This window comes from Lethenteron reissneri, chromosome 46, assembly GCF_015708825.2.
Source record: "Lethenteron reissneri isolate LAM-NWPU_2019-01 chromosome 46, ASM1570882v1, whole genome shotgun sequence".
Taxonomy (NCBI): Eukaryota; Metazoa; Chordata; class Hyperoartia; order Petromyzontiformes; family Petromyzontidae; genus Lethenteron; species Lethenteron reissneri.
In genome coordinates, this window is record NC_083824.1 from 6,053,445 (window position 1) to 6,070,158 (window position 16,714).

The 16,714-nt window shown below is 49.0% G+C and overlaps 1 protein-coding gene across 1 annotated transcript in view; it reads left to right on the forward strand.

Moving 5' to 3' along the window:
- The window catches only part of LOC133354275 (insulin gene enhancer protein ISL-1-like), a 51,327-nt gene that overhangs the window by 32,354 nt on the left and 2,259 nt on the right, over positions 1–16,714 (forward strand). The window contains exons 2-5 of the mRNA XM_061570993.1: positions 10,538–10,727; positions 13,372–13,700; positions 15,029–15,324; positions 16,352–16,522. Coding sequence (XP_061426977.1) covers positions 10,538–10,727; positions 13,372–13,700; positions 15,029–15,324; positions 16,352–16,522 — 986 coding nt within the window. The remainder of the gene's footprint in view (positions 1–10,537; positions 10,728–13,371; positions 13,701–15,028; positions 15,325–16,351; positions 16,523–16,714) is intronic.

Genomic DNA, 16,714 nt, shown 5'->3' on the forward strand with positions numbered 1-16,714 from the left:
GGGCTGGTGTAACCAGGAGGTTCCTACCAGTATAAGCATGACCCTACTTACCCCTTATACCAGTGGTCAAAGGTGGGGTGGGGGGGGGTCTCACTTTCTCCGATGAGACATCGTCAGTGCGGGGGCCGCCACGCGTTTGAAACCATTGCTGGGTTTGACAGCAGCACAACGATGACGATGATGATGATGTTGGGGGGCGACTTCACTCTGTGTGGATTGTCGGGGCCTGCACGGTCTGGGGCCGAACTGAAGGTCGCCAGGGGCCGCTAGTCTCCCCCGTGGGCCTTGCAATGAAGAACACTGTCGTAAATCATTGCCGAGTCCCACAATAATGTTTCAGGAGGGTTTGGCTACGTGGGGGATGGTTGGCCAACAGCACCAACGACTGGGCGCATGCTTTGAGTTATCGTTGTTGTTGTTTAGCTTTGGAAATGAACTGGAGAACCCGGAGGAAAGGCCACGCAGAGCAGCGGGGAGAGCTTTCGGACTCCGCGATGCATCGTGCGACGATATTTACAGTCGACGATCATCGTGTCGTCGGACCTTCGAAGCTTCTTTGTGCCACGATTTATGTTTTACTCATTTGGATTGCATTTTGTAATGCAGTATTTTATTCCCCGATGTTGTGTTTTTCTCTGAAATGTCACATTTGTTGAATATCACGTACGCCAAACATCACATTCGTTAATTCAAGTTGTAGATAGACCACTGTTATCCAATGAAACAGACACACTTCTTCCCACAATGCAATGCATCGGTAACATTTTATATATATTTTAAAATATAAACGACTTCAGCAGTGTGTGTCTGTTAATAGCTATCGTTCGTGTGACTATCCGCATGTCTATTAACAAAAAAGACTGGGCCATCAGAAATCATGTTTAAAAGTGAATTCTCATCAATCCCACGGTGTTAAGTGCAGTCTCGAACTCTTATTATCCAGTCTCGAACTCTTGTCTCTCTGCTGGCTTCTCTATTTCATGTTGCAATGAAGAAGAGCCATTGCCTTAAATGCGACCTCCTATATACTTTCCTTTTAAGGCCGCAGTGTTATTGACGCAAGTGTTGAGGATTTATTGGTTACCCCAATGAATTAATTGGTTTGCAAAATGTCTTTCAGAGTTATTGGCTGCGTGGCAATGACCCAAAGTCGTGATTTGTTATTTGTTGCCACGGTGACGAGGTGTTAACTACCTCGCCTGGTATACAGGAGGTCGTGGGTTCGATCCCAACCCTGACGCCTGCTGCTGTATATTTGGAGTTTGCGGTGTCTCTCTCTCTTTCTTCTCGTGATCGCGTGGGTTTTTCTCCGAGTCCTCAGGTTTTTCCCTCCTCATTTAGAGTCAACATCACGCGTTTAGAACATTCGGCTGCTATATATTTCCACGTGATAAGCCACTTCGTTGAGCTATCATTTGTGACAACCAGGTCGCATATGAAAAAGAGCCATATAGCTCAGTGGGCCTTACCTGGTAAAAAACTAAAGTTTAGTTTAAATATTTCTTGTGTAACTGATATAACCGCTCAACCCAGACTATAAATGTTCTCCATTTGGGGTTCTTTGGTCTAACACTGGTGAGACTCGGCCACGCAGAAGGTTGTCTCTGGTATAAGATAATCTGTTCCAAATACAATGCAAACATTTTTATCAGAGCATGTTTGCACGTTCACCACAAGTACTGTGTCTGGTTAATACAGGAACTTGATTTCTTGCAAAAGGTTTCTATTTTGGTGTTTGAATATTTTAACACCTTTCTAGATTTGAAGCTTTCGTGACTGCAAGGATTCATACTCTTAGTTCTTTCGGTAAAGTCACGTAGGTAAAAAATTTAATTAAAATTAATAAAATTAATAAAAACAATAAAAGGGGTTGAGCAGTTATATCAGTTTTATTGTTTTTATTTTTTAATAATGTTAATTTCATTCTTTACCTACGTGACTTTACCCAAAGAACTAAGAGTATCTTAACACATTAACACCTGAAGTGACGAGAGAGGGCTTGCGGCAGGCCTATGCACGTAGGTGGTGGTGGCTTCACTGCACGTGGCCGCCTGTAATCCAGCCCTGGGGTGGCAGCGGCGAGGGTCGGTGGATCACCACGCAGATCGTGTCAAACTCCCTTCGCGCAGGCGTCGAGGAGGAGGAGGCGTACCGCTGGCTCGCCGGGCGATACTCCAGAATTGTTGGGAGACTTTTTGTTTCAGATCGTCGCGATCTCTTGTCGCGCGAAGTTGTGCTCCGCAGTTGCGAGCTTCTTTCTCCACGTGCATTACGACTCGGCTTCAGACATCCCATGATCCATCACGTGACACTCGAAGGGGTTAACCACTACTGCGGAGTGGTGTAAATCACTCGGTTCTGGCCATTGAACAAAGGCCGTCACCGCATCATCGTATGGCGCTTGCAGATGCCAGATACACTACACTATACACTACACTATACACTATGATACACTACTATATACTGTACCGCTATACACTACGATACACTACACTATACACTACGATACACTACTATATACTGTACCGCTATACACTAGAGCGAAAATGTGGACTCCCATCTATTTCCGTTTGTGTGGGATAAAGTGTTGCCCCCTCGCATGTGTGCGCTTTCCCCGGGTGCGCCGGTTTCCCTCCCGCACGTGTACGCGCTCATTGGTTGGCTGACAATAGCTTGATATATATATAGAGGATCGCGGAGATTGGGCAATTGTTGGTAATGTGGGCTCACCGCTCGCCCGCCTGCAGTTCCGAGTCGTTGTCTGTCTTCGAGAGCGATGGGACGCTGTGCGGTAGCGCGTTACAATGCTGATTTAGGGGCCGTCCATAAATGACGTCACGCACCTACAGGGGGGGGATCAGACATTAGTGACGATGTGTGACGAGGAGGGGGGGGGTTTGAGAAATGTGACGTCACATAAAAATGCGCAACTTTAAAAAAATGTAGAATTGTTATAACAACACTAATTGTTATAACAACACTCCTACAACATCAGAGTTGCAGCGCCACATTAAATGCGCACTACAATGACAATAGTTTAAAGCGATTTGAAGTATGTTATATATTCAAAATGGAAATATGGTTTTGGGGGGGGGGCAGAGCTTTGTGACGTCATATTTTAGGGGGGGCGGTATGACTTTTTGCGACGCCGTGTGACGAGGGGGGGGGGGTCAAAAATCGTCCAAAATCGTGTGACGTCATTTATAGACGCCCCCTTACTATTGTTGTTGTTCTCTATCGCGTTTAACGAACCGCAGTTCAGCGCTGCACGCGCTGTACAGCAAAGCACAAAAACAACGCACACATCGCAAAGTTACGGGACATTGATATCGCGATGTTTGTCACGGAGCATTACATTTGTTATCGGATCGCCTCTTGATTCTTTCGTTTGCTCCGCCCCGCGTGAATTGTTCCCCCGCTTCTCTTCATCTCAGTTGAACAAATCTGGCTGTCGCCTGATGAAGCTAGTTGTAATTACTGGCGAAACGTCGTACTCAGATTGTAAACGTTGCGGCCTGGCTCTCCAACACACCGGTGTTGCTGTACTGGTGACGAATTGTCCACGTTCTGTTTACGTGGCAACCCTTACTAGTTGGCTTTGTCGGGTGGTGGAGGGTTTAACGACACATTTTTATATTTACGCGATCTAACGCCCCAAAAAAAAACTCTATCATGGACTCTTCATCTCGTTAGTGACGTTTCTGTAATGTGACTTTTCTGTAATGACACGTCATGCGCGTGCGTACGCTGGACTTTTTTCGCGCCGTACGTAGAACAGCCCCGCTAACCGGAGGCGCGGGGAGATGCGGATAACAAACGTAGCCACAAAAAGCAGTTCCCCTTGAAAGTGCGGGGCCCGTAGCATGTGTAGCTACTTTTGCTACTAGGATAGTCCGGCACTGGATGCAGACTGTGTGATGGTCATTCTCATGGATGAGTTGATTGCGATGGTTTTCGTGATGTTTGGCAGCAGCAGAGGGTTGGGCAGTAAAATTCATCGCTGTGCCGTACTTCTACTGCTGCCACGTCTATGCCCCTCAATATTCACCGACCCGTGCTGATCAGCCGCGGTGGAGTATGGTTTGAAAAACCGCCAGGACCCGCACGACTTGGAGAGGCCTTCATTCAGTAGTGGATTGGCAACCAGCTGCTGTACCCTTGATGGTGTTGATAATGCTGTTGTTGCTGCTGATGCTACTGATGACTATGATGGGTATGTCATTGCTCTTCCTGGATGATGATGATTGTGCTGATGCTACTGATGACTATGACGGTTCAGTCATTGCTCTTACTGGATGATGATGCTGATGGTGCTGATGCTACTGATGACTATGATGGTTCTGTGATTGCTCTTACTGGATGATGATTATGCTGATGGTGCTGATGCTACTGATGATTATGACGGGTCTGTCATTGCTCTAAATGGATGTTGATGATGATGGTGCTGATGCTACTTATGACTATGATGGTTCAGTCATTGTTCTGAATGAATGATGATGATGGTGCTGATGCTACTGATGACTATGATGGTTCAGTCATTGCTCTGAATGGATGATGATGGTGCTGATGCTACTGATGACTATGATGGTTCAGTCATTGCTCTGAATGGATGATGATGCTGATGATGGTGCTGATGCTACTGATGACTATGATGGTTCAGTCATTGCTCTGAATGGATGATGATGGTGCTGATGCTACTGATGACTATGATGGTTCAGTCATTGCTCTGAATGGATGATGATGCTGATGATGGTGCTGATGCTACTGCTGACTATGATGGGTATGTCATTGCTCTGAATGGATGATGATGATGGTGCTGATGCTACTGATGACTATGATGGTTCAATCATTGCTCTGAATGGATGATGATGCTGATGGTGCTACTGATGACTATGATGGGTATGTCATTGCTCTGAATGGATGATGATGCTGATGGTGCTGATGCTACTGCCGCGACTGAAGATCTTAACTTTTACTATACTGGCACAACTAACATTACAACAACTACCGATAATGATAACTGATGATAATTGATATGATGACGCTACTACTGACGATGATTTCTAAGATACTCAAACCACTGATGTTGCCACTGCTGGTGATGATGATGATAACGATGGCAATGATGAATTTGATGTTGATCAGTGTTGCTTCCGTTGCTAAAACTGATTATAGCTACTACTACTGCTGATGATGATGACGACGATGCGTATCGTTATTTCCACCTTCATGATTTTCCTGCATCCTATAGACGACGAATGAATATCAAATCCCATTATGCCTAAAATATATGGACATTACATGGACATTCATTGGGAGCTGAAGCAGTCGTGTGCGTGCTCTGATCTGTATTAACAAAACAAATAAGCAGGCAATATATCCATTCCTCTACATAAAAAAAACATGGATATATATTCAAACTTTATTTGAATATATATTTATATATAAGGATATATATTTTTTTATTACAGGCATCCCTCGCAATACGGAACAGATATTTTCCTGGAAATCTGCCCGGAAGGCAAAATTCCGTTTAGGGAACCCTGGTTTCCTCACTGACTTGAATCATAGAATTGAATATGCGTTCACACCGGATAACACTTTGGCCCTAAGACGTAAAAAAAAACACACTGAAGAATGCAGCAAATCTGTTTAAAGCACACATTTACCGGACAAAAGTCGATAATTTCACGACAACTTATTAATTATATTAATACCCAGAACACGGCGTTCAAATAAAAAAAATGCTCTACAGTACTTGGCAGGAACTGCAGTGCAATGCGCGCTCGCACAAACGACAGCCCCCCTGCGTTGTTCGATTACCGCTCCCCAGAGATGTGTACATTTAGAGATTAAAAATCCCGCAAATGTGAATTTAACGTAACGTACATCAAATTCGTTCCATGGCGTAAACTAAGCAATGTTCTTTTTTTTTACCACGTAAAGCCTACCGATCTAGTATTTATTCAAGAGTATCAAAACTGTTTGTTGTCCTTCCTCCGCATCTAAGATTATCGCAGTTAGCTACGTACGGTGCGAAAGAAGTTCAACACACACACACATTTTCTTGGTTCTTTCGGTAAAGTCACGTAGAAGGGAAATAAAAAAAAAAACAATACAATTTTCACGACGTTTCGATTGCAACACAAGCAACCACCATCGGGTGTGAAAACCATAGCAAATTTTTTTGGGAAAAAAGTGGCGGTTTTTTCTTATAATGTATGCTACAGGCCCCGCACTGATTTTACCGAAAGAACCAAGAATATGAATATCTGCAGTCACGAAAGCTTTAAATAACACACACACATTGTTTAGTTTGTTGCCCTCCCCCCCGCGCCTCCGATGAGCGCGGTTGGCTCCGCGCGGTACGAGAGAAGTTAAACGTACGTGCACAGTACGTACAGAGAGCTCCAATTGCAGGGGCGAACAGGCCACGCAAGGATGATAGCCCATCAAAGTGAGTTGTGTGCGTGATGCGCTGAGAGCAACGGGGTCGGCATCCTTCGACTCCTGCACAGTGCCCGATTAAGCTCGTGCGTGGCCTGTAGCATACATTATAAAGGGGCCCTAACTAAAAAAAAACCCACATAAATATTAAAACACAAATGTTTTACTTTCATAGTAAAGTAATTGTATTTTTTAGTTGCTATTAAGCCAGATAATACGACAAATCGCTAACCTTAAACACCCAGTAGTTCAAAAAAGTCGAAGGCGGCATAGTACTATCGTAATAGAGCAAGTGCAGTATCACTAAACCGGAATTGATAGCTCTTAAAGCATTTAGCGCGGGGCCCTTGAAAGTTGCGAGGGCCTTGAAAGTGCAGGGGCCGTGTAGCTACATGTGTAGCTACATGTGTAGTTACATGTGTAGCTACATGTGTAGCTACATGTGTAGTTACATGTGTAGCTACATGTGTAGCTACACGTGTAGCGATTGCTGCTACTCCGATAATCCGGCACTGCTCTGCTGCCACGTGCGGCTCTTTAAAGTAATCGCTCTGTGATCTAATTTATTAAGGAAGCCACCGTCTCTCGTATTCACCACACAGTGCATTGCGGCTCTTGAAGTATTGAAAAAAATGTCTCTGGTTGTTGTTTTTGGTTGCCAACCCGTGGCTTAAGAGTTATTTGGCGGCTGCTATAAATGTCCACACGGTGATGAGAAGCCACTTCGCTGCGCCATCGTTTGTGATGACCGGGTCGCTTGTGAAAATGAGCTGTATAGCTTCAGTGTGAAGCCTTCTTACCTGGGTAAACTAAAATCAAATATCGTCGAAAGTAGCAGCCAAATAATCTCAACGAGTGCTGCAGGCTGGAAAGATTTTTTTGTCGTTGGAAAATTACGTTGAATATAGTCAAGGCAGCATGTGCTTAACATAAGGTCTTCAATAAGTCCACTTCAGCTATTAGAATATGCATTAAACCTGGAGGAATCCGATGTGGCTATAAAGCTCTTTTTCACAGATGTCCAGTAGGGGCACCGGGTCAGTGCGTTACAACAACAAACGATACAAAAAGTATCAGTAAGGTAAATACATCACAAAAAATATACAAATCAAACTAAACTATTTTTAAAAAATCTTACCAGGTAAAACCCACTGAGGTATTAACTTATTTTTCAGAAGCGACCTGGCCACAAATGACAGCTCAACAAAAAGTGGCTTATCGTGTCGAAATTTATAGCGGCAAACTCATCGAAATAAACTCAAAGCAAGTTGTTAAATGTGGAGTGAAAACCGGAGGAAAAAAATCCACGGAGAGAAAAAGAAAACACGCAAACTCCAAATATGATGTATGGGTCAGACACGTGGACATTTACAATCGAGGGTTTGTGGGGTGCGCTATGCACCACCAAATGTCTCTTTGCGCCCCCCCCCCCCCCCAAGTTCACTTGGCTTGTGAATTGCCGATAAGGTGAACCCCCTCACCCCCAAACACAACGACGAATCTACTGGCCACCCGGCTTCCCCCATCCAAGAGGGGCTGGACGGGGGTTGGGATCTTATTCAAGGAGTTCACGGTTGAGTGCTTCCGGAGGACTCGGACTTGGTGTTGAAAGCGAAAGGCGGCGATGCGCTCGGAGGCGAAAATCGAAGTTCGCGAAGGTGCCGCATCGCCTCCGGCCGTGTCCCAACGAGCGGATCGGGAAAACATTTCCACCGAGGTCAATGAATTAGCGTCAAACAAGTTGCGGGAGGTGAGGTGAGGTTAGCCACGAAGGCCGGTACTGGAGGAGCGGGATCGGAACTACACCCGAGACGGGAGAGAGAGGAACGCGCGGGATTAAATGTACGGCACCGTCCTCGACTTACGAACACGATTCGTTCCTGGCGAAAGTTCGTAAGTCAAACGGTTCGTACGTCGGAACACAGTAATATGCTGTGATATTTAAATGCCCACACACACGTAGAGTAGCGGTCCCCAACCTTTTTAGCACCAGGGACTGGTTTCGTGGAAGACAATTTTTTTCACGGACCGGGGAGGGGGGGCCATTGGGTCTTTCCCCCTTTTCAAAGAAGCTCTCTAGCGACGTTTGTTTTTTACTCATTGTGGCTACGAGGTGGTTAGCAGCTTGTGGGCTTACCAAAACTGTGACTGAGACAAGTGCGCAGTGCAAGGGTGGCACAGTCAGGGTTTTTACAATCGGGTTTAATTGTCTTTTTATATTAAACCCGATCATCTGAGATTGGGAGAAATCCGGTTTAATTGGTTCTAATTGCAGAACCGTACTTCGCCAACTTCTCAACGATGGGCTTCATCCATTCCAAGCTCAGGAACTCACTGGCGCCCACGATTGTGGAGAAGCTCGTGTTCATCAAGACCAACCTGCCCGCCGCATTCTACGACTACCCCGTGCCCGATGGCCCCGAGTACGATAGCAGCACCGACGAGGAAGCAGCCTAAGCCTATCAGAGTTTCGTATTCATTAAACCAGGTTTTAATTTCCCGAAATCGGGTTTAATTGTATTAAAGAAAAAACCCGATGCCTGCCGCTGGACAAATGGGGGTTTTTCCACCCATGGCGCAGTGCGGGAAAGAGGCGCGGACGGAAGTGGCAAATAATAAAACAATGGGGGCGGGCCACGTGCGGACTCACCGCTCACCTCCTGTTGCTGTACGGCCCGGTTCCTAACAGGCCACGGACCGGTACCGGTCCGCGGTCCGGGGGTTGGGGGCCCCTGGCGTAGACGATGGTCCTATGAGCAGCGTTTTCTCTCTCTGTGTGGACGCTGCTAGTGGCTGATTGGGCGTGGCTATGTAACAGTGGGCAGGGGCTTACGGTGGGAGGGGCTGCCAGCTCACGAGATGTGCTCAGAGTTGAGCCTGCCAGAATTGTGGCAGCCTTACCAATCAATGGTGCCTGCGTGTGTGTGCGTCTGTGGGGAGGTGGTAATGTAGCGGTCAGTGCGCTGCGCTACGAACCAGGGAGATCCCTGCTCACGGCCAACACCAGTGACGATTATCTGAACCGGGTCCTGGGCCTCCCTTAGGTCGACTCAGCCTTAAATGAGTACCTGGTGCGGTGTGCAAACATCGCCACTGGGGAGACAAAGGCGGTCGGGCGTGGTGCTGGCCACCCACCCCCTCGTGTACCGTTCCGGCCTTCATAGGTGCTCGCTAACAGCACTTGCCCCTACAGTCTGTTAAGGCTATACGGGGAATCTTTGTTACCTTTGTTTGTCTGTGGGGAGGTGGTAATGTAGCGGTCAGTGCGCTGCGCTACGAACCAGGGAGATTCCCGCTCACGGCCAACACCAGTGACGATTATCTGAACCGGTCTTGGGTCTCCCCTAGGTCGACTCAACCTCAAATGGGTACATGGTTCGGCGTGTAAACATCGCCACTGGGGAGACAAAGGGAACCGGGCGTAGTGTTGGCCACCCACTCCCTCGTGCGCCGTGCCGGCCTTCATAGATGCTGCTCGCTAACAACACTTGCCCCAACAGTCTCTTACAGGCTATCCGGGGGGGGGGGGTCTTTGTCTTTGTTTGTGACACAGATCGGAGGGGAGCTGCACTATGCGTTGGCTGATGATGATTTGTGCGCGTCTCAAATCTGATGATGACGACGGTGATGATGATGATGGTGGCGTATCCGTGTTGGCTGATGATGATTTGTGCGCGTCTAAAATCTGATGATGATGACGGCGGTGATGATGATGGTGGCGTGTCCGTGTTGGCTGATGATGATTTGTGCGCGTCTCAAATCTGATGATGCCGACGGTGATGATGATGATGATGGTGGCGTATCCATGTTGGCTGATGACGATTTGTGCGCGTCTAAAATCTCACGATGACGACGGTGGCGATGATGATGATGGTGGTGGTGGCGTGTGCGTGTCGGCTGATGATGATTTGTGCGCGTCTCAAATCTGATGATGCCGACGGTGATGATGATGATGGTGGCGTATCCATGTTGGCTGATGACGATTTGTGCGCGTCTAAAATCTCACGATGACGACGGTGGCGATGATGATGATGGTGGTGGTGGCGTGTGCGTGTCGGCTGATGATGATTTGTGCGTGTGCCTGACACAGAGCGGAGGAGAGCTGCGCTGTGCGTCGGCTGTGGCACGCACATCCAGGACCCGTTCATCCTGCGCGTGTCTCCGGACCTCGAGTGGCACGCCGCCTGCCTCAAGTGCGCCGAATGCGGCCAGAGCCTCGACGAGACGTGCACCTGCTTCGTGCGCGATGGCAAAACCTTCTGCAAGCGCGACTACAGCAGGTGGGCGAGCGAGCGGGCGCGTGGGTGGGGTAAGCACGTGCGTGGCTGGGGGGGGTGTCAGACATTGTGACGATGTGTGACGAGGGGGGGGTTGAGAAATGTGACGTCACATCAAATACATATAGACAACTCGTTCTACTTAATTTAATGGACTTTTTAATACATGTTTTCTCCTACAACATCAGAGTGCAGCGGCACATTCAATACGCACTACAATGACAATAGTTTAAAGCGATTTGAAGCATGTTTATTTTTTTTTGGGGGGGGGGGGGGCAGAGCTTTGTGACGTCATATTTGAGGGAGGGGTCTGACTTTTGTGACGCCGTGTGACGAGGGGGAAGGGGGGGGGGTCAAAAATAAAGTGCGTGGCTGAGTGAGCGAGCAGGTGTATTGGTGAGTGATCGAGCACGTGGGGAGGTGAGTGAGCGTGATTGGGTAAGCGTGTCATTGGTGCTGGTTGGCCAACACCACTGACAACCGCCTTTGTCTCCCTAGTGGCGATGTTTACACACCGCACCAGGTACCCATTTGAGGCTGAGTGGACCTAGGGGAGGCCCGGAACAATCAATTCTCTCCTGCAGTACAGAGTACGGCAACATAAATCATTCTGGCCATGTATATCATCACTGGCGTTGGCCGTGAGCGGGAATCACACTCGGGCCTCCCGTTAGGTTCGTTGCTTGGCCACGCTTACGCCTGTGCCACCGCTCGCCCTGACACACACAACACACACAACACACGGGCATTTACACAGACACACATTCACGTCCGCTGTGTAAAACTCTCCCATGGATAACGCTGAACCCCATCATTTAAATGCGGCCACTTAGCTGTCCCATCTCTACCCCGCGGGTATAAATTACATAGTTACATAGGTAAACGAGACGCTGACCCCTGCCCAATGAATCACTCGGCCCTGGCAGCTTGGGTTTCATAATTCCGCCATAAACCCGCGCACGGCTCTCCGTGCCTGTGTGTATGTGTGTGCATGTGTGCGCGCGTTCGTGGGGAGCGGTAGCGCAGCGGTTAGTGGGATGTGTCGCAAAACCCAGCCATCCGAGTTCGATTCCCCGCTCGCAGGCAACACCGGTGAAGATTATTTGAACCGGCCCTGGGCCTCTCCCACGTCGACTCAGCCTCAAATGAGTACCTGGTCCGATGCGTGTAAACATCGACGAAGGCGGCCGGGCGTGGTGCTGGCCACCCACCCCCCTCGTGTATCTTGCCAGCCTTCATAGGCGCTCGCTAACAGCACTTGTCCCCAAAAGTGTGTTGCAGGCTACACGGGTGACCTTTGTCTAGCGAGTGTAAAAATCGCCGCTCTCGTATCGGCTTCGGTGTCGCATTCCTCAACGCAACACATATTGGTTATTGGACTTGCGGTGTCCGGTTTCCCTTCGGGGACGCTGTGCCACCCCAACGGGGTGTAATGGGTGAGCACCCACTGGGCTTGCAATGTGGGGGCGTCGCAGGTTCCCATTCGATGTCAGCTGAAACGATGGTGCAAGTTTCTTAAATTCCTCCCCACACACCCCCCTCCCCTCCCCCTTCTTCCTCCACCTCCACTCCCCAACCCGTCCGCCTCCGTCCGTCCAGCGGCGTAAACGGGCTGCGCCGCGGTCAGACGATTCGATCGGCAGGTCACGCGCGGTGGGGTAAAGCGTGGGCGCTCTCGCCGCCTCTTCCAAGAGGTCTCGCGGGAGAAGTGGACCCAAAAAAAACCTCTAGATTTGAAGCTTTCGTGACTGCAAGGATTCATATTCGTAGGTTTTTTTGGTAAAGTCACGTAGGTAAAAAATTATAATTAATTAAAGTAAAATAAAAATAAAATTAAAATCACGACGTTTCGGAGGCAACACAAGCCGCGGTCTTCAGGTGGAACCGTCACAGCACGATAGCTGTATCAAGTGAGAGAAATTCCAAAATTCCCAAAAAAAACCTTCAAGAGGAGCACCGCACCTGACTTATCGGAGGCCCTGAGGCCCTGGGCAGTGGTGCGATCGGGGCAAACGCAGGCCGGCACCTTAACGGGTTTTTCTTTGGGTCAGGTTGCGTAAATACAAATGCGTCGTTAAGCCACCACCACCCGACACAGCCAATTAGTAAGGTTTGTGATGTAAAAGAAAGAAAAAAACGTGGCGATTAGCTATTACTCGAGGCAAATCGCCTGATGAAGCTGGTTGCTGTAGTCACCAGCAAAACGTCACGGTACTTGGTTGCAAATGTTGACGGTTTACTCTGCAACTCGCCGGTGTGCTGAAGTAGAGACTAACTGGCACGTTTATATTGACGCGATCTTACCCAAAAAAAAAAGTTCGTTATTACGAACAATATTGGTTGTGAAAGCCTACGCGCTAACCTGGGGCCATAACCGCTTAGCTTATGTTTCTCATTGGAACAAAAACAACGGGCCCGGCACAACGCGCCGCTCTTCAACAGGCGAGGGGGGCAAACAAAAATCGACAGGAATTTCCGAGCAGCGTGTCGGCGACAGGATAGAAGAGGTACAATAGCGCCCGCCTGCCCCAACCAAAGTGGGGGAACGCGCAGAGGAAGAAACCGTTTGAACTTTTCTATTTAACAACACGCGGCAGCGCTCCGTCAATTACCAACACACGGCGTCGCTCTGTTGACGGCACGGCAGGCTGTTCGGGATCAAGTGCGCCAAGTGCAACGCGTCGTTCAGCAAGACGGACTTTGTGATGCGCGCGCGCTCCCACATCTACCACATGGAGTGCTTCCGCTGCGAGACCTGCTCGCGCCAGCTGCTGCCCGGCGACGAGTTCGCGCTGCGCGACGGCGGCGGACTCCTGTGTCGAGCCGACCAGCACCACGGCGGCGGTGGCGGAGAAGGAGGCGGTGGCGGCGGCGGCGCCGGCGGTGCCGGAGGTGGCGGCGGCGGCGGGCTGCTCGGAACGGCGCTGACGCGACCGGGCAGTCCGGTGCACTCGTCGAGAAGTCTGCACCTGTCGGGTGAGGACGAGTCGCGGTCGCCTTGAATCCAACATTGAACACAACATTTCTTTAGAACCGAGAGTGCTGCCCTCCACTGTATAAACGAGAAGGCACTTGAAGGGTTCTGAGAGGTAGATTTGTGATATCGGCTTCCAAGTGTCATTTTCCTAACGCAAAGGGTTGCACCCGGAAAGTACATTTCATCTTCCAAAATAAAGTATTTTTTGGGGTTAGATTGCTTAAATATATAAATGTGTCGTTAAAACCTGCCACCACCCGACACAGCCAACTAGTAAGGGTTGTCACGTAAACAGAACATGCCAATTCGTCACTAGTACATCACTACCGGTGTGTTGGAGAGCCAAGCCACAACACTTACAATATAAGTACGACGTTTCGCCAGTAATTACAACTCGCTTCATCAGGCGACAGCCAGATTTGTGGATAAGTCTACCTGTTTCGTTTCTTATATAGAGGCATAGATGTGGTGACCACACTTCGGTGCTCTTGCGCAAAGTGGAGGGGGGGGGGGTTATTGGGTCAATGTACATTATACATGCACATTATGCGAGCCCTTTGACCTTGTCCTTCCTATCCATTGTGTGTATTTAAATAGCCGTACCAACGGTAATCCCTATTGAAGTACGGTGCCCTGTATAGACATGCATTTAAACAATGTATTATTTGATGATTCGCTTCCACGCAACACTAAGTCGGTAGCTATCCGAGCGGTTTAAATTACTTTGATTTCTTTCAATTTTGCTAGATTATCTAATTAGTCTTGGCCAGTAGTAACTAGAAGTTGAATTGGGATTACCGTTGGTATGCAATTTTAATACACACAATGGACAGGAAGGACAAGATCAATGGGCTCGCATAATGCACGTGCATATAATGTCCGTTAGCTCATTAATCCCGCCCCCCCCCCATCTTGGCCTCTATATAAGGAATGAAACAGGTGGACTTCTCCACAAATCTGGCTGTCGCCTGATGAGGCTAGTTAATTGCTGGCGAAACGTCGTACTCAGATTGTAAATGTTGTGGCTTGGCTCTCCAACACACCAGTGTGCTGTACTAGTGACGAATTGGTACGTTTTGTTTACGTGACAACCCTTACTAGTTGGCTGTGTCGGGTGGTGGTGGGTTTTAACGACACATTTATATATTTACGCGATCTAACCCCAAAAAAACCCTCTATTATGGATGATATTGGTCGCAAAAGCTTACGTGTTACACATTTCATCTCGTGACGTGACGCTAACCGATAGCACGATTGCGATTAAACCCGGCTAAAATGACGAGATAACAATAATAAAAGTAACATCACCGAATCCCAATTCTTTCAGGACTCGTGGGCGGTGGCATAACTGGTGGTGGCGGCGGAGTTCCAGGGGGGATTCCGAGCGGGCCAGAGAAGGCGACGCGGGTTCGCACTGTGCTCAACGAGAAGCAGCTGCAGACACTGCGCACGTGCTACGCGGCAAACCCACGGCCCGACGCGCTCATGAAGGAGCAGCTCGTGGAGATGACGGGCCTGAGCCCGCGTGTCATCCGCGTCTGGTTCCAAAACAAGCGCTGCAAGGACAAGAAGCGCAGCATCCTCATGAAGCAGATGCAGCAGCAGCATCACGCCGACAAGACGGTAACGATTGCTCGCTCCTTGTCTCCTACGCCGCCGATGTGCAATGGTACTGGCTACGGAATCCTGCATGCTAAGGCTTTGTGGTGTTGTTGGGCAGGCCTACGCAGAAAGGCTTTGTGGTGTTGTTGCCCAGGCCTGTCCACTAAGGCTTTGCGGTGCTGTTGCCCAGGCCTACTCACTAAGGCTTTGTGGTGCTGTTGCCCAGGCCTGTCCGCTAAGGCTTTGTGGTGCTGTTGCCCAGGCCTGTCCACTAAGGCTTTGCGGTGTGGTTGCCCAGGCCTACTCGCTAAGGCTTTGTGGTGCTGTTGCCCAGGCCTGTCCACTAAGGCTTTGTGGTGCTGTTGCCCAGGCCTACTCGCTAAGGCTTTGTGGTGCTGTTGCCCAGGCCTACTCGCTAAGGCTTTGTGGTGCTGTTGCCCAGGCCTACTCGCTAAGGCTTTGTGGTGCTGTTGCCCAGGCCTACTCGCTAAGGCTTTGTGGTGCTGTTGCCCAGGCCTACTCGCTAAGGCTTTGTGGTGCTGTTGCCCAGGCCTACTCGCTAAGGCTTTGTGGTGTTGTTGCCCAGGCCTACTCGCTAAGGCTTTGTGATGCTGTTGCCCAGGCCTGTCCACTAAGGCTTTGTGGTGCTGTTGCACAGGTCTATGCACAAAGGCTTTGCAGTGTTGTTGCACAGGCCTGCGCACTAAGGCGTTGTGGTGTTCATATTCTTGGTTCTTTCGGTAAAGTCATGTAGAAGGGAAATAATAAAATAATAAAAATATAAAACAATAAAGATTCTCACGACGTTTCGCACCTGAAGATGATTGCTTGTGTTGCAGTCGAAACGTCGTGAGAATCTTTATTGTTTTATATTTTTATAATTACCCTTCTACGTGACTTCACCGAAAGAACCAAGAATTTGAATCCCTGCAGTCACGAAAGCTTGAAATCAAAACTTTGTGGTGTTGTTTCACAGGCCTACTCGCTAAGGCTTTGCGGTGTCGTTGCAAATGCCTAGATGGTGAGGCTTTGCTTTGTGGTTGTGCAGAACCTGCAGGGCCTGACGGGCACGCCGCTGGTGGCCGGGAGCCCCGTGCCACACGAGTCGGCGATACCGGGGAACCCCGTCGAGGTGCAGAGTTTCCAGCCAGCGCCGTGGAAAACGCTCAGCGAGTTCGCGCTGAGCAGCGACCTCGACCAGGGCCCGTTCCAGCACCTGGTAAAAATGACCATCATCATTATCATTGTCAGCAGTTGTTACCACGGTGGCTGCAGCAGCAGTACTGCTATCATAATCTTTAGTTGTCATCATCAGCAGCAGTTGTTGCAGCAGTAGACAAAGCTGATGCATCAATGTCAATGCCAACATCACCATCAGCAGAAGCAGCTGCTATTTATATAAAAATCTACA